Genomic DNA, 24287 nt, shown 5'->3' with positions numbered 1-24287 from the left:
CTCAGGGCCTGGCTATCATATGGTCAGTCCAGAGATTCAGATCCCCTGGGTATATATTAAACCCCAGCCCCAACTACAATTCTGGTAAAGTAACAAGAAAAGCTCGTGAAAAGAGATCACATCTGAGTCCAGCTCCATCACACAGAAACACCAGCTCCAAAGAAGGGCCGACTGACATGGCACTGAATTCCATCTGTGTGTAGGCCTCTTTTCACTTTCATGACAAACTCCTTTGAGATGCAAAAGGCTTTAATTTTGAGGAAGTCCTATTTATCTATTTGTTCTTTTGCTGCTTGTGCTTCAGGTGTGAAGTTCATGAAGCCATTTCCTATTACAAGTTCCTGTAGAAGCTTCCCTACATTGTTTTCCAAGGTCTTTATGGTCTTGGCTCTTACATTTAGGTCTTTGATCCATCTTTTTTTTTTTTACTAGACTTTTTTTTAAGATTTATTTTATTTATTTCTCTTCCCTTCCCCCCTCCTCGTGCCCCAGTTGTCTGTTCTCTGTGTCCATTTTGCTGCATGTTCTTTTGTTTGCATCGGTTGTCAGTGGCATGGTAATCTGTGTTTCTTTTTGTTGCATCATCTTGCTGCATCAACTCTCCATGTGTGTGGCAGCATTCCTGGGCAGGCTGAACTTTCTTTCATGCTGGGCGGCTCTCCTTTCAGGGCTCACTCCTTGCGCGTGGGGCTCCCCTATGCAGAAGACACCCATGCATGCATAAGCACTGCACGTGGGCCAGCTCCACATGGGTCAAGGAGGCCCAGGATTTGAACTGCGGACCTCCCATGTGGTAGACGGACTCCCTATCTATTGGGCCAAGTCTGTTTCCATCTTTGATCCATCTTGAGTTGATTTTTGTATAAGGTGTGAGATGGTAATCCTCTTTCCTTCTTTCGTATATGGATATCCAATTCTCTAGACACCATTTGTTGAAGAGGCCATTCTCTCCCAGTTGAGTGGGCTTGGTGGCTTTGTTGAATATCAGATGACTGTATATATGAGAATCTATATCAGAACTCTCAATTTGGTTCCATTGGTCTGTGTGACTATCCTTGTGCCAATACCATGCCATTTTCACTACTGTAGCTTTGTAGTATGTTTTGAAGTCTGGTAGTGTGATTTCTCTAGTTTCATTTTTCTTTTTCAATATGTCTTTGGCTACTCGGGGCCTCTTTCCTTTCCAAATAATTTCATAGTTAGTTTTTCTAGTTTATTTTAAAAATGCTGTGTTGATTTTTATTGGAATAGCATTGAATGTGTAGATCACTTTTGGTAGGATAGACATCTTAATAATATTTAGTCTTCCTATCCATTAACAGGGAACATTCTTCCATTTGTTTAACTCTTCTTTGATTTCCTTGAACAGTTTGGTGCAGTTTTCTGTGTATAAGTCCTTTACATCTTTGGTTAAATTTATTCCTAGGTATTTGATTTTTTAAATTTACTATTTAAATGGTATTTGTTTCTTGATTTCCTCCTCAGATTGCTCATCATTGGTGTACAGAAATGCTACTGATTTTTGTGCATTTATCTTATACTCTGTGACTTTACTGAACTCATTTGTAAGTTCTAGAAGCTTTGTTGTAGACTTCTCAGGGCTTTCTATGTATAGGATCGTGTCATCTGCAAATTAGTGAAGTTTTTACTTCTTTTCCTATTTGGATACCTGTTATGTCTGGGTCTTGACTCAGTGCTTGAGCAAGTACTTCTAACACAATGTTAAATAGAAGGGGTGATAGTGGGCATCCTTGTCTTGTTCCTGATCTCAGAGGGAAAGATTTTAGGATTTCACCCTTGTAAAAGATGTTAGCTGTGGGTTTTTCATATATACCCTTTATTATGTTCACTAAGTTTCCTTCTATTCCTATCTTTTGCAGTGTTTTTATCAAGAAAGGGTGCTGTATTTTGTCAAATGCTTTTTCTGCATCTATAGATATGATCATGTGATTTTTTCCCTTCAATCTATTTATATGGTGTATTACATTGATTGATTTCCTTATGTTGAACCATCCTTGCATACCAGGAATGAAGCCCACTTGTTCACGGTGTATAATTTATTTAATGTGTTGTTGAATATGTTTAGCAAGTATTTTATTGAGGATTTTCACATCTAGGTTCATTAGAGAGATTGGTCTGTAATTTTCCTTTTTTGTGGTGACTTTGTTTGGCTTTGGTATTAGGGTAATGTTGGCATCATAAAATGAATTAGGCAATGTTCCTTCTATTTCAATTTTTTGGAAGAGTTTAAGTGAAATTTGTGTTATTTCTTTCCAGAATGTTTGGTAGAATTCACCTGTGAAGCCATCTGCCCCAGGGCTCGTCTTAGTTGGGAGATTTTTAATGACTGATTCTGTCTCTTTACTTGTGATTGGTTTGTTGAAATCATTGATATCTTCTTTTGTCAATGTAGGTTGCTTATGTGCTTCTAGGAATTTGTCCATTTTCTCTTAATTGTCTTTCTTGCTGGAATATAGTTTTCCAAAGTATCCTCTTATGATAGTCTTTATTTCAGTGGGGTCAGTGGTGATATCACCCTTCTCATTTCTTATTTTGTGTATTTGCATCTTCTCTTTTTTTTTTTCTTTGTTAGTCTAGCAAAGGGTTTGTCAATTTTATTGATCTTCTCAAAGAACCAGCCTTTGTTTTATTTTTTTTAGTGCTTTCCTATTTTCTATTTCATTTAGTTCTGCTCTGATCTTTGTTCTTTCTTTTGTCTTTCTTTGGGGTTAGTTTGTTGTTTTATTACTAATTCCTCCAATTGTTCAGTTGGTTCTTCAATTTTAGCTCTTTCTTCTTTTTTGATGTATGAATTTATGCCTTTGAATTTCCCTCTCGGTACAGCTTTTGCTGCATCCCATTAGTTTTATATGTTGTGTTATAATTTTCATTAGTTTCAAAGTAGTTATTGATTTCTGTTGAGATTTCCTCCTGGACCCACTGTTTTTTTTAAGAGTTTGTTGTTTAACTTCCATATCTTGGTGCCAAATCTGGGCCTCTGGCCCTTGCAGCTTCACTCCACTATGGTTAGAGAAATTATTTTGTATGATTTTGATTTTTCTGAATTCATTGAGACTTTCTTTGTGGAGTAGCATATGCTCTATCTTGGAGAATGATCTATGTGCACTTGAGAAAAATGTATATCCTGCTGTATTTGGGTGTAATGTTCTGTATATGTCAGATCATCTAATATATTGTTCAGTCTTTGTTTCTTTATTGATTTTCTTTTGAGATATTCTGTCCAATGGCAATAGTGGTGTGTTAAGTTCCCCCACTATAACTGTAGAAGCATCTATTCCTTCACTTAGATTCTCCAATGTTTGCTTCACATTCTTGGAGGCACCCTTGTTAGGGGCATAAATATTTATGATTGTTTGTTCTTCTTGAAAGATTATCCCTTTCACTAATATGTAGTGTCCATCTTTGTCTCTCACAACAGTTTTGCATTTAAAGTCTATTTTTTTTCTGACATTAATATAGCTACACCTGCCCTTTTTTGGTTATTGTTTGCCTGTAAGATTGTTTTCCAGCCATTCACTTTCAACCTCCTTGAATCCCTGGGTCTAAGATGAGTTTCTTATAGACAACATATAGATGGGTCATATTTCCTTATCCAATCTTCCAATCTGTGTCTCTTAACAGGTGAATTTAATCCCTTGACATTTAGTGTTATTTTTAAGCAATTATTTATATTAGACATGCTTTCTTTGGATTTGTGTTTGTCTTGTGTTGTTTGATTTTTTTTCTCTTTTTGTAGTTTTAGTTGTTCATACACTTTCCTCCAACTCTGTCTCTCCTGTTTTTTTCTTTCCTCCTGCAGAACTCCCTTTAGTATTTCTTGAAGGGCAGGATTCTTGTTGGCATACTCTCTTAGTTTCTGTTTATCTGTGAATATTTTGAACTCTCCATCATTTTTGAATGCTAGCTTTGCTGGATAGAGTATTCTTGGTTGGAAATTCCTTTCTTTTAGTACCTTGACTATGTCATACCACTGCCTTCTTGCCTCCATGGTTTTAGATGAGAGATCAGCACTTAATCTTATGGAGCCTTCCTTGTATGTGATGGTTCTCTTTTCTCTTGCTGCTTTTAGTATTTTCTCTTTGTCCTGTGTATTGGATAATTTGACAAGTGTGTGTCTTGGGATAGGCCTGTTGGGATTTATGCAGTTTGGGGTGCATTGAGTTTCCTGGACATGTACATGCATCTCCCTCAATTGGTTTTGGAAGTTTTCAGCCATTATTTCCTCCAACACCCCTTCTGCCCCCTTTCCCTTCTCTTCACCTTCTGGGATGCATATAATGCATATGTTTGTGTGTTTTGCATTGTCATTCAGGTCCCTAAGTCCCTGCTGGATTTTTTTCTATCTTTTTATCAATTAATTCTACCATCTGTTTGATTTCAGATGTACTGTCTTCCACATCACTAATTCTTTCCTCTGCCCCTTCAAATCTGCTGTTATTTGCTGAGAGTGTATTTTTTATTTCTTGGATTGTGCTTTTGATCCCCATCATCTCTGTGATCTTTTTGTGCATGATCACAATTTCTTCTGTATGCTCTCCAAGTGTTTTCTTTTTTTTTAAGTTATTTTTTATTTATTTCTCTCCCCTCCCCCCCCCCCAGTTGCCTGCTCTCTGTGCCCATTCACTGTGTGTTCCTCTGTGACCGCTTCTATCCTTATCAGCAGCACTGGGAATCTGTGTTTCTTTTTATTGTATCATCTTGTTGTGTCACCTCTCCGTGTGTGCAGTGCCATTCTCAGGCAGGCCACACTTTCTTTCATGCTGGGTGGCCCTCCCTACAGGGCACACTCCTTGTGCATGGGGCTCCCCTACACGGGGTCACCCCTGCATGGCACGGAACTCCTTGCGCGCATCAGCACTGTGCATGGGCCAGCTCTACACGGGTCAAGAAGGCCTGGGGTTTGAACCCTGGACCTCCCATGTGGTAGGCAGATGCCCTATCCATTGGGCCATGTATGCTTCCCAAGTATTTTCTTAATATGCTTAATCTCTTCCTTCCCTTCATTGAATTGGTCCATGATACATATTTTGAGCACTTTTTTTTTTAATTTTTTTTTTAAAGATTTATTTATTTATTTAATTTCCCCCCCTCCCCTGGTTGTCTGTTCTTGGTGTCCATTTGCTGCATCTTGTTTCTTTGTCCGCTTCTGTTGTCGTCAGCGGCACAGGAAGTGTGGGCGGCACCATTCCTGGGCAGGCTGCTCTTTCTTTTCATGCTGGGCGGCTCTCCTCACGGGCGCACTCTTGCGTGTGGGGCTCCCCCACGCGGGGGACACCTTTGCGTGGCACGGCACTCCTTGCGCGCATCAGCACTGTGCATGGCCAGCTCCACACGGGTCAAGGAGGCCCGGGGTTTGAACCGCGGACCTCCCATGTGGTAGACGGACGCCCTAACCACTGGGCCAAAGTCCATTTCCCCTGTTTTGAGCACTTTAATTACTTGTTTGATGTCCCACTTCTCTTCCTGGTTTTTAGTTTGTTCATTGTATTGGCTATGTTTTCCTGATTATTGGTACAATCTGTAGTTTTTTGTTGCTGTCTGGTCATCATTTTATCTTGTTGGGTTTATTCTGTTGATCATCTTCTTATTCTAGTCTTGGGGGTTAATTAGTTGTTTTTGTGTGCATGTTATTCTTCTCTTTGTCACTTTTTTCATCTTATTCTATTTCCTTGTTGTTGGCTAAGTTCTCTTGAAGGAAAATATTAGGTCCAGAGAAAGCAAAAGGGCTAAGAAAAGAAAAATATAATAGTAGGATTCATAGTGAATGTTAGCAAGAGAACCATGTGAGATCTAGGAGAATGGATATAGAACTCATGGAAGTTGTGTATGGTTATAACAGTAAAAAAGCGGAGTACCTATAATGAGATATTAAACTGAATATGGGGAGGAATATACTATTAATTAAAAGGTCAATGTGGGCAGAAGAGAGGGAAAAAGAAAAGAGAACAATAATATGAAGAGTGAATAAATGATAGAAAACAGATTAGAGGTATTAGAGATAAAAAGTCAGAAATACTGGAGGCTAAACAGAGAGAGGTGGAATGTAAGAGAAACAATAAATGGTGGAGTAGAGAATGATGTAAAGGAAAGTGGATAGCATTGGTAGCCAAAATCAGTACACACAGAAAAGGGAAAATCGAAGATGAAGAAGCACAGCAAGTAAGAAATGTTGCCTGCAGCACTAATATAAAAAAAGAAAAAAGGGGAAAAAAGGAGAAAGAGAGAAGAAGAAAAAGCAGAGCAAGAAAAAGAGAAGGGAGAAAAAAGAAAAAGAGAAAAAGGGCAGTGGGGGGGAGGGGGGAAAGAGGATGAAAAAACAAGAAAACAAAGCAACAAAAAAGACCAGACAAGGCCTCAGACAAAGAATCCTCTTTGTAATTGAATAAACTGCTTAGGAGTCTGACCTTCCTCCTTTCTCCCTTACTCACTTCCCTCTCTCCCAAGGCAGCAGAAAGGCTGTGTGAGGGCTCCTGTAGGAAATTCAAATGGGCCCCTGGTGAACCAACTCACCTGAGAAAATAATGACTCTTATTTTCTTGAGCGAGCACCCACCCCTTGCCAGGAACCCTAAATATGCTATTGGAAGCCTGTAAAGCACATCCTACTATCCCTCTCCCTTAGGTGTGCTACAAGGGGGCTGGTTAATTTTCTGACTCTACCTTCTCCCAGACCAAGTTTCCTATCCCAGGGCATTTAGGTAATTTGGGCTCTCTCACCAGATTCACCTCTTCTCTCTTCCTAGGCTCTCTCCAAGTCAGTTAACATGCTCCTCCAAACTCAATAAAAGGGGGGGACCAGAAAATTGAACCTGCACTCCTTGACCCCTCTGCACCTCCCACCTAAACTCTCCCACTCCCAGAGTTAGTCTGTGCCTGGAGGGGTAAGGCAATGCCAGATTTCCGGGAGTGTTGGGCTTGGGAAACAGAGGTCCAGAAGAATGTGGATTCGGGGTATGTAGGTCTGTGAAACATGGGCTGCAGGTGTTCAGGGGACACAGGCTTGGGGTTCACACATTTGGGAAACATGGGGCTTGGAAACTCCATCCTATGACCGGCAGTTCTCAGTGACCGCCGCAGCTCTTAGCCCTATGGAGAAGGATTTACCCTCCCATGGCTCCCGAGTTCAGTGTTAGAAACCCGCAGTTCTACCTTGAGCAAACACCAATTCTGCTGCAGTCTCGCCAGATCCATGTCCAGACACCTCCTGCCCTGCATGTTCCTGAAATAGTCTGCGGTAGGACTCTGTCACCACACAGTCAGTCTTTCGTAAGAGAGATGATGACAATGTACTTACTCAGAAGCCATCTTGCCCACCTCCTGTACATTTCTCCTACTATTTTTAAAAATGCCTTTTCATTTTGTTTTTTTATTTAACTTTATTTTGTATATTTAATAATTGAAAATAAAAAGAAAATGAGTTAAATAAAAACATACATTTCTCAGTTAAATGTACTTGATACATGTTTTTTTGAATCACACAATATATTACACAATATATTTGGTTCACAGTAACACAATCATACAATTTTTGTCCTTTTATGCCTGTCTTGCTTTGCTCAACATTATGTCCTCCAGGTTCATCCATGTTTGTTTGTTTGTTGCCCAGCTGGCACATTTATTAACATTAAACACAAGACCTTTCTCTTTCCCACAGCAGAAAGCCACACACACGAAGTCACAGTTCCCTGAAGCAGGGTACCCTCTGCCCCATTTCTGCAACAGGTTCAGGCCTTGGCAGTAACCTGCATTGCTCCCGGGCTATGAGAAGCTGAACCTTTTGGCTCATCATCTCCACAACAACCTGTTTCATGACATGCTTCTGCAGAGCTGGTTGGATTTTCTCCATCTGCTTGGTGAGGACACCTCTCTTCCTCCTGAAGAAGTCCTTCACATCCTCAGCTATCTTCTCTCCATCGTAGCCAGTTCCCACTTCCAGGAGCACATGTTCCATGCCATGTAGCTTCCCAGGGACAGACACAGAACTAGTTAATGGAATGAGTAATTTTTCCCCTCATTGCTCTTATTGAGCACATTCAGACAGTCCTTGGCTTCCACATACTCAGTACCATCTTGAGCTGGACAAAGAACGTAGATAGAAACTCCAATTCCTGGTCCAGCTGATTCTTGAGCATTTCTAGTTGCAGCAGGATCAACTCTGTGATGTTAATGGATTGCGCCATGATGGTAATAAGGACTATTTACAACTTTATTTCTTCTTACAGCGACATAATATTCCATCCTGTGAATATACCACAGTTTCTTTATCCATTCATCACTTGATGGACACCTGGGTTGTAAAACTGCCTTTTCTTGATTTGTCACTCATCCAGTTACTGCAATCCTTTAACTGTTTTCTGGAGTTTTAAGGAAGATGACTCTAGCAGTTTTTGCTAGTTGTTCAAAGATTCTGTGGGGGTCATGGCACCCTGAAGCATCTTGGTGAACTGGAAGTCAGCAACACCTTTTAACTTTTTTTTTTTTTAATGATGGAAAAAAATCAAAAGAGGAATACTATTTCATGGCATGTGAAAATTTTATGAAATTCAAATTTCAGTGACCATAAAGTTTTTTTGCTTTATTAGAACACAGCCACACCTATTCATTTACACTCTATCTATGGCTGCTTTTGTGATTAAAAAAAAAAAAAGTAGAATTGGGTAGTCATGACAAAGATTGCACAGCCATAAGGATGAAAGAATTTACTTTCTGATCCTTCCCAGAAAAAGACTGCTAATTCCTGATTAAGAAGTTACAAAGAGAAGCAGATGTGGCTCAAGCAACTGGGCTCCCGTCTCCCATATGGGAGGTCCAGGGTTTGATTCCTGGGGCTTCCTGGTAAAGGCAAGCTGGCCTGCACAGCAAGCTGGCCCATGCAGAGTGCTGGCCCACACAGGAGTTCTGGCACGAGTGGAGCCAGATGATGCAACAAAAAGAGACACAGAGACGAGACAAGAGACACAGCAGATCAAGGAGCTGAGGTGGTGCAAGAGATTGAGCACCTCTCTCCCACTGCAGAAGGTCCCAGGATCAGTTCCCAGTGCCGCCTAAGGAGAAGACAGACACAGAAGAAAACACAGTGAGTGGACACAGAGAGCAGATCATGGGGCAGAGAGTGGGGGTAGAAATAAATAAATAAATAAATAAAGTTACAGAGTTGAAGTATTTAAACAGTGCTCAGCAGAAGCCATACATAAAGCAAAAGTAGACAAAAAGAATTTGCTGGAGGGAAGCGGGCTTGGCCCAGTGGTTAGGGCGTCCGTCTACCACATGGGAGGTCCGCGGTTCAAACCCCGGGCCTCCTTGATCCGTGTGGAGCTGGTCCACGCACAGTGCTGATGCGCGCAAGGAATGTCCTGCCACGCAGGGGTGTCCCCCGCGTAGGGGAGCCCCACGCACAAGGAGTGCGCCCTGTAAGGAGAGCCGCCCAGTGCAAAAGAAAGTGCAGCCTGCCCAGGAATGGTGGCGCTGATGACAACAGAAGCGGACAAAGAAACAAGACACAGCAAATAGACACAGAGAACAGACAACCGGGGGAGGGGGGGAATTAAATAAATAAATAAATCTTTAAAAAAAAAAAAAGAATTTGCTGGAGAGAGAAGGTGGAGGTGACCTTGCACAGCAGCTGCAGTGCCACCAAGCCAGGCACTGCATGAATGGAAGATTGCCAGGGCACCCTCCCAGTTACGGGTCAGCAGCTGGCAGGAAGCCGTTAGCCAAGCCCTGCAAGGCAGCCAGGGGTTCAATGCGTGCCTCGCTCCTCCTGCCATTTGGGTATCTTTATTCCTGCTGGCTGACCCCATGATCTAAGCTGGGCCCCTGTGAGTCTGTCACCTGACTCTGTCTTCCTCAGAGCACTAAAATAATACCATTTAGTGCCTTGTTTTGGCTGTATGCTGTCCACCTCCCCCATGAGCTCCAGGAGTAATGGGAACAGGGATATGTATGTCCATCGTGTTCACTGCCTGAACCTCAGCACCTAGTCCAGACGTCGTGGGTGCCTGCTGAGTGAGTTAATGACATATGCAATGAAATACTGGCTTGGGATGGAGATGGAGCAGGCCCACAGGACACGTGGACAGATGTCGGGTCCACAAGGTTGCCAGCCCACTGGGACCACTTGGTGACTCCTCAAAATGGAGCTGAGATCTGCGTCCCTACTATGGCCTGTACCTGAAATCAGGGAGCAAAGCCTGCACAAAGCCAGCGAGGCCCAAAGCTCCTAACCCCTCAGGCCCCAGACCAGTACAGGCTCTGTGGAGGCTGCTCAGGCAGAGGAAGCTCCCCGTTTCAGGGGCAAACAGGCCTGGGGGAGCCTCCCAGTTCTGCCAGGACCACGCTGGGACAAAAGGACCCTTCTCAGGTCTGCAGGTGGGTTAAGCTTCAGGAAAAGCCTGTCTGAGCTCACCACACGGGAAGAGCAGAGGCTCAACTGAACACTGCCCTTCCCCCACCACCTCCGGCCTGCATCCGCGGCTCCTTGCGGCACTTCACTCTTAACTATGGAACCCACCGTCTTAAAACGTATTCGGACTCTACGATCTACCCCAGGTGCCCTGTCCCCTCCGCAACGTGAGCCGGCGCGGCAGGCCTGCAGGGCTCGGCGGGAGAAGGCGCGCCCGTTCCTCACGCGCGCACCGCCTCAGCACGGCGGTAGGCGGCTTCCTCCCCCGGGATCCCTCCGCGGCCCGCCGACCCCACGGCCCCTCCCGCCACGCGCCGCGCGCAGGTTCCCAACGCTCTCGCGCGGGCCCCAAGCCCTGCGGTCGCCATAGCAACGCCAGGCCGCCCCCCAACCGGCCCCCGGCCCAGCGCGCTCCCGCTGGGCCCCGCCCGCGGCGTCCGGACGCGCTGCGCGCGCAGCCCCGCCCCGTCGCGATAGCAACGACGGCTGAGGTTCTGATTGGCCGCGAGCCGCAAGCGCCCTCCCGGCTCCTCCCGCCAGGCCTGCGGCCGGGGGCGGGCCCAGGTGCTGTAGCCGCAGCAGACGCGCTCTGGCCGCCCCGCGGTGCGCGTCTGTCGGCCCGCGCGCCGCCGCCCAGCGCGGGCTCCCCTGCTCCCTGGCCCTCCGGCCGAAGGACGGTTCCCCTGGCCAGGGTCTCCCACCCCCTGAGGGGAGGCAGGCGAGGGCCCCCGCAGGACCGGCGAGGAGGCGGGGACCGCGCCCAGGGAGGGCTGGGGGCCCTGGGGCCCGCGGGCGTGGGGCCGGGGGCAATGCAGTCGGCGCACGGGGTCGGCTTCCAGCCCCTCTCTGACGTCACCTTCCATGCGGGCTCCCTCCCATCTCGTCCGGAGCACCCCGGAATTTCCCGGCAGACAGGGACAGGCAGGAGCCCTGGGTCCTGGACACCGTGCCACCCTGGAGCTGGCTGCCCCCAGGGCGCCGTTCGCCGGCACAGAGGCCAGGGGCAGGGGGCTTCCAGCACAGCAGGGGTGGGCAGAGGGAGGGCACAGCTCCGGGACCCGGGGAGGAGGAGATGGGGCCCCGTGGCCACGGAGACCTGTGGGCAGGCGGGGAGGAGTCCGCCGTGGTCTGGGCCTGGGTGGTCTCGGGGCAGCCGTGCTGGTCAGGGACACTGGGCGGGCAGGCGCGCTCCCGGCTCCATGGCTCTGTCATCAGCCTCGTTTTACGGGCTCCTGGGTGAGAGGGTTGAAAAGCCTGATGTCTGGGATGGGGGAGGGGGAAGGCGGGGAGGGGCCTGAAGCTGGTTAGGGCAGGGTGGGAGGGAAGCAGGCCCAGCCACTGCCCCCAGCCACGGCCTCGCGGCCCCAAGTCCCCCTTGTGCAGGCTCTGCCCCAGCTTCGATGTCAGCTGCCATTTCTCCTAGTGTCCTTGAGAATCCAGGCCTGAGGTCCCTACTCTGGGCAGCCTTCTCTGACCACCCCCAAGCAGGCCGCATCTTCTCCTGCTCATCAGTCAGGGGCTCCTTCCTGACGTCATATCAGAGCCCGTCTAAGCCAAGTCCACTCCACGAAACCTACCCCAGCCTGGAGGAGGCCCTCCGAAGAGAGCCAGGTCCTAATCTTGGAACCTGCGGGTGTCGCGTTATATGGCAAAATGGTTCAATTAAGGGTCTTGAGCTGGGGGGACTGTGCTGGCACAATAAATCAAGGGGGTCCTATTATAAGAGAAAGAGGGAGGCCGGGGAATCTGAGACAGATTCGAAGAAGCTACTTGCTGGCTTTAAAGGTGGAGGAAGGAAGCCCCTGGCACTGGAGAAGCCAAGGCCAGTTCTGCCGCCAGGATTTTGCAGCCTCCTGTCAACACCTGGAATCTAGCTCAGTGAGATTATTTTGGACTTCTGGTCTTAAGTGAGAAAATAAATTTGAGTTTCAAGCCACCAAGTTGGGAAATGATTACAGGCTGCCCACCCTTCCCCTCTCCTCCGGTGAAGCTGGGCTGACCATCCAATGACCCAGTGTGATGGTTTGAGCCCTGTGGGTGATGCGGGCCTAGAACTGGTCTGGGAAGCCACTCTCCGCACCCTGACGTTCCTCCTCTGGCTTTCCACCTTTTCAGCAGTAACTCACAACAGACCTTGCTCTGCAGACATGCCTGGGCCCAGGGAGGCTGGAAGCCCAGGGAGCCTCGCAGGGCCCCGGGCATTCCCAGACTGCCTATCAGTCACTCCCCAGATTCCCATAAGCAACCACTGTATGCTGGACACAGAGGACACACAGGTAAACAAACTGGACAGAAGCCTCCAACCCTGGAGGAGTCATGTTTCTCTCCTGGGTGCTCCTCCCCAACACACAGTGCCCCGACCCTAGGTGAGGTGAGCTCCAGGGCCTGTGGGGAGATGGGGGATTGGGTCCAGCCTGTACAGAGGGCAGTTGCCGTCTACCCCACTCTGACTAACCTGGAAAGGTTTCTAGGAAGAAGACAAGGATGCAGGCTGCTGTCCATGGGGAGGACCACCAGGCCTCAGCTAGGGGACAGCTGGAGGGGATGGTGGGGAGGGGCTGTGGGGAGGCCTAGAGGAGGAGGTGCAGGAGCTGGCCCCAGGAAGTTTATGAGTGGAGTTATAGGGACGACGGCTCTGGTGGCTGGGGGGAGGGGCAGTGGTTCAGGAACCGCCACCCCCACATCGCATCCGCTGTCTGGCCTCTCGGGCGCCCTTGGCCATTCTGAGCTGTGGGGACCGCAGCTATGGCCCAGCGTACTGAGGGGATCCCAGAGGCCATGACCTGTGGGGGAAGTCAAGGTTTCAGGAGGGGAGTGGGCCTCAGGATGGGGCAGGAGCCTTTGAGATTCCTGCCCTGTCTGGCCACCCCAGCCATACAGGTGTGCACAGTGGTGACTGTCCACCTGGGATCAGCGTGGGGATGGCTGGGTCCCAGCCAGGTCCAGCCCGCCGGCAGCAGGGCAGGACATAGAGCCAACAGGGCAGAGGCTGTGGAGAGTGGTTGCAGGAAGAGCAGCCGTGCCCCGCTCCAAAGGGGAGGCTCCCCGCAGCCACGGTGGTGAGACCAAGGCCAGAACCTCCAACCCTGCTACCAGTGGACACTGCCCCAGGGCTCTGCAGCAGCCCTAACTGGGGGTGCCCCCAGCACGACCCTGCTCAGACTATCAGTCAGGACTGCCGTCCCATGAATCCGTGCTAGGACCGCGGTGCTAGCGCTCCTGTGGGACCCACGGCGGCCCGGGTGAGGGGTCCCCAAGGTCCCAGTGGGGAGGACAGGTGCGAAGGTGAGGTGAGGGAGCTGAGGTTGGTGGAAGGGGACCGCGAGGGGGAGGGGAGAGGTGACGCCCAGGCCCCCAGGCACCTGTTTATTCGGCCCTCCACCGTCGCCTCCCGCCCTGCGCCCGGGGGAACCCCCTGGGGCCAGCCGCTGACCCCCACGTGTGGTCCAAACCCCAGTCCAGTCCCCTCTCAGTCTCTGCCGGGCTCTCCGGGTCTCCCTCGGGGTCCCGAGCGTCCTCCGCCGCCCCTGACCAGGCGTCCTCTAGGTCGGGGCGCGCGGAGCCCGGCGTCCAGGCGTGGGTCCAGGGTGCCCCGGGCGTGGGCCGCGGCGGGAACCAGAAGCCGGGCGCCGGGGCGAGCGCCACAAGCTGCGGCCGTGCCTGGGCGGACGAGGCGGCGTGCGGGATGAGGAAGAAGATGTAGACGCCCGAGACCACGAGGCCCGCGGCCACCAGCACGGCCAGCGCCACGGCCGCGTTGAAGGCCCAGGCCGGGCTGGCCAGCGTCAGGCGGCGCGACAGCGGGCGGCCGAGGCGCAGCGGCGGCGGCGGCGGCGGGCGCGGGGCGCGGGCCTTGCGCGGGCCGGGCGGCGGCCGCAGGTAGAGCAGCCCGCGGCGGCGGTCGAAGCGCACGGAGCCCTGGCGCGTCAGGGGCGCGCGCGCGTCGCGGGGCAGCAGGCCGGGCTGCGTGGGCAGCGCGGGCAGCCCGCGGCGCGGGGCCAGGCGCGTGGGCGCGCGGCACACCGGGCAGGCCACCGCGTCGCCGCCGCCCGCCGTGGCCAGCGACAGGCGTGCCAGGCACTCGAGGCAGAAGACGTGGCCGCAGTCCAGGCGCTTGGGCAGCTTGAAGACGCCGTCGAAGGGCGACACACAGATGAGGCACTCCACTGGGGACGCGGGGGACAGAATGGGGCCTGAGCCCGGGCTGCCGTCGCCCTCCTCCTCCTCATCGTCCTCCCCACTGCCTGGGGAGCGGGGCGCAGAGAGCGAACCCGGAGAGCTGTGGCCGGAGCCCTGGGGGGGCCGGGGACGGTGGAGCCAGGGCGGCCGAGGGCAGGGCATCGGGACCTGCGGGGAGACGCAGTCAGGCAGGGAGGAGGCCGCAGAAGGGAATGGTACTGGGCAGAGCCGGCGTCTGGCACCGGGGGTCGCATGGGGACTCGGGCAGGGCTGGCTGCCAAGGGGGTAGGGGCTATAGCGGAGATGGGGAGGGGAAGGGGAGATCTGGACTTGAGGACCAAGACTAGGGAGGGGCTGGGGTGGGTCCGGCTCTGGGGATTAAAATGAGGGACCCTGGGCTGGACCAGGAGTGGTCTCAGACAAGGTGTCAGACCCCAGGCTAGAGGCTGCCGGGAGGCCCAGGAGACACTCGAGGGGACCAAGTCAGGAGCAGACCTCGGCCAGGCGTGGGGAGGCGAGGGCTGGGAGTGACTTCTGGAAAAACCAGAGACTGGGACACCAGGGGCAGGGAGTCCAGAGGCAGCAGAAAGACCAAAGATGGGAGATTGAGACAGGAAGCCAACAGATAAGCTAGAGAGAAGGGCAGCTGGCCAGGGGGCACCCAGACCATGGGACAGGCTCCCATCTACAGGGATGAACAGCCAGGACTGGGAGCCCAGGGGGTGTCACCGCGTGTGCAGGAGGCTAGGACAGGCTACGGGGCCCTGGCAGCAGAAGCAGCTGACCCCAGCCAGCCCATGGCTACCTTCCTACCTGTTGGTGCGCCTCCTTTCTGGCCAGCCGTGTGTCCCTGCCAGGTCTGACCCCATTTCCAGAGAAACCAGAGGCAGGGTACACGGGGCCCCTCCCCAGGGGTGGGTGCCTTCTGGGACAGGCACCTGCTGTACCAGTCCACCCGCCTGCCCCGCCCCCTGGGCTGTAAACCTGCTTGACCTCAGCCGGATGGCGGGGGTGGCAGACCTGGTGATGGCACAGGCAGCAGGGCAGCCACATCAAAGGGCCTCAAGTGAGCCGGCAAGGGAGCCTGCCAAGACCCTTAAAATGAGGTTTTAGAACCTTGTTTTGTCAAATCCTCCACCAGTGCTCATGAACCCTGGGGGGCCCCAAGCTGCCCTTAGCAGCTCTCCTGTGGCTGGTGGGATGAAGGGGTTCCACCAAGTCCAGGGTGCCAGGGCCTGATCGGCTGTCCCCACCCCCAATGTGGCTGGGCTGGGCAGCTCAAGGACAGCACCGCACAGTGGCAAGAGCCAAGCAGATCCCAGCCTCTACCCCGGGCACCCACCATGCCCCGCCCCATACCGATTCACACGTGCTGGGCACTCAGGCACCACAGACTATCCTGTCTGTGGTCACTGACAACCCCACCCCTCTTGACACCCACCAGGACCCCCCCCTGCCCAGCCAAGCCTACAAGCCTATGGCTCTGGGGTGTCTGAGCCTGAGCCAGCTTGTGCCTCCAGAGCCTCAGGAGTATCCCTCATGACTCCAGGTCCCAGCAGTCTGGTGGAAGTCAGGACCACCAGCAGCCTTGTAGCCCACCCCCACCCCTCCAAAATGAGACAGCAAGCACAGGTGGGCAGAGGGCCCCAAAGGCCGACAGGTTTATTAGGCCACAGCAAGGCCTTCAGCGGTTGGACTTGGCCACACGTTCCAGCTCGTCCTTCTTCTTGATGGCGTAGGAGTTGGAGGAGCCCTGGGAAGAGGCAGACGGTCAGTTCTGGGTGCTAGAAGACCCCCAAAGCCCTGTCTTGAGAACCGCACTCCACTCTGCGCACGCCCTGCTCACCTTGGCTGCGTTAATGAGCTCGTCTGCCAGGCACTCAGCAATGGTCTTGATGTTCCGGAAGGCAGCCTCACGGGCGCCTGTGCACAGCAGCCAGATGGCCTAGGGAGTGCGGGGGGCAGGTTCAGGACAGGAGCCGGGCCCCAGGAGGCAGGACATGGGCCCCTACCCATGGGCCAAGATGCGCCAAAGGCCAGATATCAGCTCCCCCAACTCAGACAGACTGGACCGAAGGATGCTGAGGACAGCTTTCAGAGAGTAACAACGCGAGACACATACAGTGGCCCTGGTGACGGAGACTAGATACAAGGAGCAGCGCTTGGACCCTGAATCAAAAAACTAACAACTGCAAACAACAAACACAGAATCAACAGCTATCGAGGACTCAGACAGGTGCATAAATGTGAACAATGATGGAACATTTGGTACCACTGGAACTGTTTTATATATTATATTATAAATGTTACCTATTGTATTGTGTTAAACATGAGAGTAATAAAACATCCTTGTTCTTAGGACACAATCATTCATAAGTGTTTAAGAGAAAAGGGTTGTTGATGCCAATGACTGAATCCCAAAGGGCTCAGGAAAAAAAAAAAATCACATGCACACATACATACAGTGAATAAAAAGTTACACCTAAATGAAACTGCTCCTCAGCCAAATGTGGCCCAGAGACAGGATCTGCCTGTGTGGGGTGGGAATCCAGGAAGTGTTCCTGAAGGAAGTGACACTCCCAGTAAAGAACGCAGGCAGGGCCGAGCCTTCCCACGCACCAGTCAGGCCCACCTGCTCCTAGTGGCTGTTCCCAGCTCGCCACTCCTCCCATGGCCTCCACACCCACCTGGTTCACGCGACGCAGTGGGGACACGTCCACAGCCTGCCTCCGGACTGTCCCAGCTCGCCCAATGCGTGTAGAGTCTTCCCGGGGGCCACTGTTGATGATGGCATTCACGAGGACCTGCAGGGGGTTCTGAGAGGGAGGAAAATGGTGAGCCCCTGGCCCCTACATACCTTCCTGCAATGGTGGGTGAGCAAGTGGACTGTGGCTTTATTTTCTAAAACTAATTCCTTGGTCCCCCTCCACGCAGGGACAGAGCCCAGGGAGCAGGAGGCCATCAGCTTTGGAGTGTACTAATGCTGTCCCCACCCAGGCCACAGGGCACTACCTCGCCCGTGAGCAGGTGGATGATCTCGAAGGCATGCTTGACGATGCGCACGGTCATGAGCTTCTTGCCGTTGTTGCGGCCATGCATCATCATGGAGTTGGTGAGGCGCTCCACGATGGGGCACTGCGCCTTGCGGAAGCGCTTGGCCGCATAGCGCCCTGCGCTGTGGGGCAAGTACTTGGCATACTTCTCCTTCACCGCAATGTAGTCCTGGGCAGAGGGAGATGGAGGGGCAATGGTCAGGGGTGAGATGGACCTTGGCTGGGACCAGAGGGGAAACGGGGTCCCCAACTGGCACCCAGGGAGCCTCCCAACCACCTGTAGTCCCAGCCAGCTTCCTGGCAGGGTCTTGGTTGTGAGGCCCATCAACCATGAAAGTAATACCTATGGAACTGACCTGACCATACTGCTAAAAAGGTTGCTTCCTGTACATGGGGGCAGAGATAGGGAACTAAACAGATTATGACCCATGACCTTGGTTTTGTTTTGGAACAGCAGTCCTCAGATTGAGCACTCCAGCCATTTGGGCCAGGTAATTCTTTGCTCTGGAAAACTGTCCTTGCACTGTAGCATGTTTAGCACCATCACTGGTCTCTACCCTCTAAACACCAGGAGTACCAATCTCCCCACCCCCCAGTTCTAATGACCAAAAATGCCTCCAGACATTCCAAGGAGTAAAATCACCCCTGGATGAGAACACTTTCAAAGGAATCATTAACAAGGTTACAAATATACATCCCAAAACAATGTCTAGAAAACACTAAAACGCCAACCCAGCATCTGTTACGTGGGTGTAGAGCATGGATCCTGAGGAGCTATGTGCATGCCAGGATCATTGCTATCAATAGTTTCCTTATAAAATGTACTCCAGATTAGTCTGTTGCTTCCACACTAAGAACATCATGCTTCTACAAATTCAAATGACAGGAAAAGCACAACAGTCCAGTATCTACCCTAGCTCCAACAGCAGAAGGGTACTCATGCAGGGCTTGGCACAGTGCAGCAAACACTGAATGTTCCCTGCTGGGGTTTGCTTAAACTGTGCAGCCTCGCAGGGAGGCCCTGTACAACTGTTGAAATCAGAACGAATGCTAGCACCAAGGTAACTTCTGCATCCTCAGGCCCTAGCAGAGACTAGTTCCATGACTGCTTGCTGGACAGAGCAGGCGTCAGCAAAAAATCGTTTGTGGTGCCCAGGGCCCAGAATACATGTAGAAGCTAACAGAAATGTTTTCATTCCTTGTAAAATGAAAAGAGATTAAAAAAAAAAAAAAGGAGCAATCCAGCCTTGATTAAAGATTGTGTCCATCTTTATAGCAACGGGGCTCATGAAACTCCTAACGCAGCCCTAGTGAGGAAATAAGTGTAAAAAGCGTAGAATAAGTTAAATCAAAATTTATCTCTTCAATACGTGGTTGGTGGAACACCTGGGTATCTACATTTAAAAAGGATGAAGCTGGATCTTTCACTTAGAGTGAGTTTTGTGTTAAATGTATCTTACTACAATTATAAAAATAAAGTATGTAACATGTGATGCTTCTCCTGGTGAGGGAATCGTCTCATAACAAAAGCAGTTGTGACCTCTGGACAGGATACAGAATGAGTGGCTTCAGTGGCAGGGACTCTCTGCTGTACTTGTCTTCAATTCTTGACTTAGCAGAACAACTAAAAATTTCAAGTGACACCCGCCCAGAAGATTCCACATCTGCCTGCCCCCTCCTCAACTTTTAACCAGCACCAGAGTGGTCAGCACTGCCCATATCCCCAGCTCGCCAAATCTTCTCTTGGCTATCTAAATGCAAAAGAATGAAGGTGGACCCTTAACGCTTTAAACTTGCCCATGCCACCCCAGCTCCTGGGAAAAGCTCTAAAGCTGCCCACTGCCAACCCCCTCACCTGCAGGGAAATGTCATTGATCTGCACATCATCTGTGCTCCACTTCCCGAAGAGCTTAATGTCAGGGGTCTCCGCCACGGCAGGCGCCGCTGTCTCCCACTCAGTCATCCTGGAGAGAGGGTGGGGGTGGAAGAAGCCCTCATAGCCAAGCCAGCCTCTGCCTCAGCCTTTGACCTGAGGTAGGTCCCATGCTGTGAATTAGGGGCAGACAGGGAATCTAAGCCCACCCAGTGTAACTGCAACTGGAGGTATGAGGCACTAAGGAAGGGATGAACTTCTGGGCCCATCTTTTGGAGTCCTACTAAATACTCAGCTATCAGCAAGAAGCCTGTCACTTAGGACCCCAGGGGCCAAGAAAGTGTAGGCTCCTGTCACGAACGGATCATGCTAATGGTTCAACGGTAACACCAAATGGCCTGCGGGTCCAAACCCAACCGTACCGTTTAAGAGCTCCGTGAGCATACAAGAGTCAACAAACTGCTGAAGACCCAGTTTTCTCATTCGTAAGATACGACCGTTATATGCCACCCAATTATGCGGCATAATCAAGGCAAAGATTCGTGTCGAGCACCAAACAAATTTTTCGGGGCTGCTGTTTATGGGGGGAAGCATAGTACTGAGCAGAAAGTACATCACGTCCTTAAGAAGACAGAAACTTCCTAGCTCAGCATGAAACTTCAGAGCCGCGCTGCGGAGCAATGCTACGCAGGAGGCGAAAACCTGAAAATAACTTTCCTTGCATTTCTGTCGGTTTCCTCTATTCCTCGATTCTCGGAGAGAAGTGAGGCCAAGAATGGGAGGCCCCAGCCTCTGGGCCCGCCTGCGGCTCACAAGGGTACAGGGGCAGTCTCTGGGTGGTCCCTCCGGTCCCCGATCCCGCGGTGGCCTCACCTGCGGGCGCAGCCGGGACGCTTCAGACGCTCGGCGAGCACCACGCGCTGCCCTAGCAGAGACAGGAAGAGGCCGCGCGCCGGGGGCCGACGCCTTTAACTGGACCGAACACTTCCGGGTCAGCGGCGACGACCCATCTGCAAAGTAACCTCATGGAGCCAAAGACCAATCCAAGGCATGAATGCAAAGGAACCCTCAGAACGCACCGCACGCAGCATTCTACGGCGCATGCGCACTTGCAGGAGTAGGAGCCATATGCGTGCCTGGCGGAAGCGTACCATCCAGTACATGCCGGAGCGTGTGGGCACCTGCGCAAGCCCAGAGATCTGCGGGAGGCCGAAGTCGCCGTTATTAATGAGGGCAGAAGTTGGGCCTGCGCTTCCTTTTGTTCCGCTGCCGGGCACATGACGCGAGGTTCGAACGTGGGCAGTCAGTCGGCGGCTCCTCGCTCCCCGCCGCTGTCGCGGCCGCCTCACAGGAACGCGTACGCCGCGAGGCCCGGGCAGAAAGCGGGGCCGAGTGGTCACAACGGCGAGCCCCGGGGCCCGGGCCCTGGGCCCGGGCGGACGTGCGTATGCGCGACTACGCGTGCGGCTCCCGCCTCCCTGCCGCTGGCCCTCGCCCTCCGTTTGGTTCCCGCAGCCCTACATCTCGGGCTCCCGGCCACGGAGAAGGCCTTCTGTCACCCTTGACCCCTCCTCCCACCTCATGCCAGGTTCCTCACTTCCAGCCGCGGCCGCCCGCGCCTCGTGCTCACTCCAGGTGTCCGGCGTGGGGAGGGCAGGGCGCCGGGAGGAAGGGCTTGAGGCCCTCTTGGGGCGGGGGGTTCCCGAGGGCGCGGCTAAAGGTTGCGGGCAAGGCCCTAGGTGAAGGTAGGGCGGGTGGTTTGGGGACGCTCAGGGAGGCGCCTCTTGTCTGCGTTCCCCACAGCCCGCGAGGGGCTGACAGCTTCGTGAATTCGGGGCGCCCGACATGCCGGCTCCAAGCGAGGCTCCGGAGGGCGCCTCTGTCCCTTTGCAGCCGGCCGGTCTCTCCAAAGCCTTTGGGAGCAAGGGCTGAAAGGAGGAAGACTGGTATAAACAGCTTCTCCTCCCCTTCCCCGGGGCTCTTCGCTGGGCTGCTCGGAGACGGGGACAGCCCTGGCCAGAGGCAGACCTGCGAGCGCTAAAGGCCTGCGTGGTGGAAAAGGAGCCCCAGCCTGGATTGGGGGAGGGCTTCCTGCTCAGTGCCTCAGTTTACCCACTGCTTAGGAACCTGCATGCCCCTCCAGTCAACATGTCTCTGGGCCCTAAACCTGCGGGACAGCTTCCACCCACTTCTGTCCATCTGGGGCTTGAGGTGCCATGGGCACTAGGCCAGCACTCCCGCCCACTCCGCAGCCCCCATGTAGTGTGCCAACCAGTGACCCATTTACACCTCCTACATGTCCTGCGTCTCCTAGACCTGGACCTGAGAACCTGGCACAGGCGTGGACTCAGCCCTGATGGGCTTCCCAGCAACACTGACCACTAAGGCCACGCACTCCACCTTGGCCTCTAAGGGGCATCTTGCCCCCTCCTGGATCTGAGGGGCTGAGCACCTGACCCAGGCAAGCCTCCTCTCCAGCCCCATGGCTGAGTTTGTGCTTTTAGACCTGGAGACTCCAGAGAGCTCCCCAAAGAGGAACCTTCCTGGGGCTGGGAAGGAAAGAGGCTCTGAAGACTACCTGGGCAGGGGCTAGACCCGGAGGCCAAGGTCCCCAGGCCCTCCTTACCCCTGCCTTCCATCTTGGTATGTGCACAGCAGCTGGCACTAGGATTTGGGGCTTCCACTGGGGTTGGCGGGGGCTAGGTAGGCCCCTCCCTGGGTCTGGGGAAGGTTCCTGGGTGGGATCTGGCTTAGAGTAAGCAGGGGAGGTGGGGACAGGCAGAGGAACCAGTCATTGTACTGGGTAGCTGCCCTCATGCTCAGCTGGGGTCCAGCATGGGATCCCCACTCTGCCTGAGCCTCAGTTTCCCCCTTAGTATTTAAATGATAACAGAATCAGGCAAGGTAGGTTTGGAGCCTGCAGCCTGCCACGTGTGGGTACTAGGTAATGGCCACCTTTAGACACCTCATGAAAAGGACCTGCTGTGCTGTGGAGGGCAGCCCACAAGGTCTCATGGCCAGGCCCCATGGGTTGGAAAGGGGCACTGCAGTGTTCTCCCTGCCACAGCCAAGGCTCACATGTGACCTGCCAACCCCAGTGTGACCCATCCTCCCCAGGATGCAGGGATGAGATCTGAATCTGACCTTGTGGTCTAGGGCTGCTGGCTCTGTGTTCTTTGAGGTGAAGGGTAGGAGGATCCCTCACCCCCTCTGGTCCTTCTGGGACCTACCTCAGTTTGTTTTTTTTTAAGTTGAGGTGAAGTTCATATAACAAAATTAACCATTCGAAGGTGCACAATTCTATGGCATCTAGCGCTTTCATGATGCTGTTCAACCTTAACCTCTATCCAGTTCCAAAACATTTGTATCCTCCCAAAAGGAAACCCCGTACCTATTAGCAGTCTCTCTTCATCCTCCCTCACACCCCCCCCCTCCCCCCCCCCGCCCAGCTACCACTAGACCACTAGTCTATGGATTTGCCTATTCAGGACATTTCATATAAATGAAATCATACAATATATGGCCTTTTGTGCCTATGGTTTTTTGTGTTTTGTTTTTTTTTCACTGTAGGGTTTTTTCCATTGTAGCACATATTAGTACTTCATTCCTTTTTATGACTGAATATAGTACAATTTGTTTATTCATCCACTCGTTGATGGGCATTTGGGTTGTTTTTCCCTTTTGGCTACTGTTATGTAGTGGTACTGTCAACATCTGTGTACCAGTATGTATGAATACACACCTTGGATTTTGGGGAGTCAGCCTACCCTCACCCTTTCCAGGGGGGTTCTCATGGGCTGACCTACCCACATCTTAAAGGTGATTTGGGAACCAGGCCTGGTCAATCTGACAGCCCTCACTTCGGCCAAGTGACTGACATGGGCTCTCATAGGCTGATGAGAACCCACCTTAGTGGGTCCTTGAGCAGAGGGCAACTTCCAGCCCTTTGGACAAAGGCCTGAGGCTGGCAGGAGGCGTCTTTGCCTACATGTGGCAGTCAAGGTGAACAGAGTCCAGAGATGGAGGGCTCCTGGAGCTGGCTGGAGCTACCCCTGACTTACCCCCTTGCAGAGGCTTGTGTGAACCAGTTTCTACTGTCCCAAACCAAAAATCCTGACACCTCTCCTGCCCTTCACCTGGGGCAGACAGAGGGACGGCCAGAGGGAGGCCCAAGAGAGTGGATGACATCTCAGGGTCACATAGCAAGTGGGGTTTGACCCCAGGCTGTCCAGCACCTCGGGCTAAGATCTTGGTCTTAGTCACCCTGCCTGGAGAGGGGGGAAGCCCAGACCAAGGCACCCCCCCTTCCCATTATACAAGCCCCTTGCAGTGTCCTCATTGTCTCCTTTGGGCTCCAACAGACGGCACACATAAGTGTCAGGAGTCGGTGGCCGTGGTCAGGATTCCACGCCTGCTAGTGCCTGGCTGCGCCCCTACCCATAGCCGGGCAGGCGAGCAGACCTGGTGTGATCCCACCGGGCACACCACTGTCCAGATGCATCAACTTGGGAGGCTCGGGCGCCTGGAAGGGATGGGCACCACTTGCCGTCCCCGCCCTCGCTCTCCGACTGCCTTCTGGCTCCTGCCCCTACCAGGCCCTCGCGATGGGACCCTCGTGGCCTGTGTCACCAGCTCTACACTCTTTTCTGTATCTGCACCTGCATCTCCTCTCTTGCGAAGGGCACGAGTCCACCCGCAAGGCGGCTCCCCCGGCCATGGTGGGTCTGGCGGGTGGAGGCCGGGACCCCCTAGTTGGGTGA

At 52.4% G+C, this 24287-nt stretch overlaps 2 protein-coding genes and 1 pseudogene across 2 annotated transcripts; all 3 read right to left on the bottom strand.

Moving 5' to 3' along the window:
* Positions 1–7481: 7481 nt before the first annotated feature.
* On the bottom strand, positions 7482–9304 carry LOC131274225 (prefoldin subunit 5 pseudogene; annotated as a pseudogene).
* Positions 9305–12741: 3437 nt separating this feature from the next.
* On the bottom strand, positions 12742–14763 carry RNF225 (ring finger protein 225). The gene has a single exon (XM_004483240.3). The coding sequence runs from the start codon at positions 14761–14763 to the stop codon at positions 13789–13791; it is 975 nt and encodes a 324-aa protein (XP_004483297.1). The 3' UTR covers positions 12742–13788.
* Positions 14764–16234: 1471 nt separating this feature from the next.
* On the bottom strand, positions 16235–20551 carry RPS5 (ribosomal protein S5). The gene is made up of 6 exons (XM_004483239.5): positions 20401–20551; positions 19510–19618; positions 17614–17823; positions 17289–17417; positions 16448–16546; positions 16235–16354 (listed from the first exon to the last, which is right to left on the bottom strand). Exons 2-6 carry the CDS (start codon positions 19615–19617, stop codon positions 16286–16288), a joined length of 615 nt encoding a protein of 204 aa, XP_004483296.2. The 5' UTR covers position 19618; positions 20401–20551; the 3' UTR covers positions 16235–16285.
* Between the last annotated feature and the right edge of the window lie 3736 nt (positions 20552–24287).

Source organism: Dasypus novemcinctus, chromosome 18 (assembly GCF_030445035.2).
Source record: "Dasypus novemcinctus isolate mDasNov1 chromosome 18, mDasNov1.1.hap2, whole genome shotgun sequence".
Lineage (NCBI taxonomy): Eukaryota > Metazoa > Chordata > Mammalia > Cingulata > Dasypodidae > Dasypus > Dasypus novemcinctus.
This window is presented reverse-complemented; position numbering and strand designations above follow the sequence as displayed.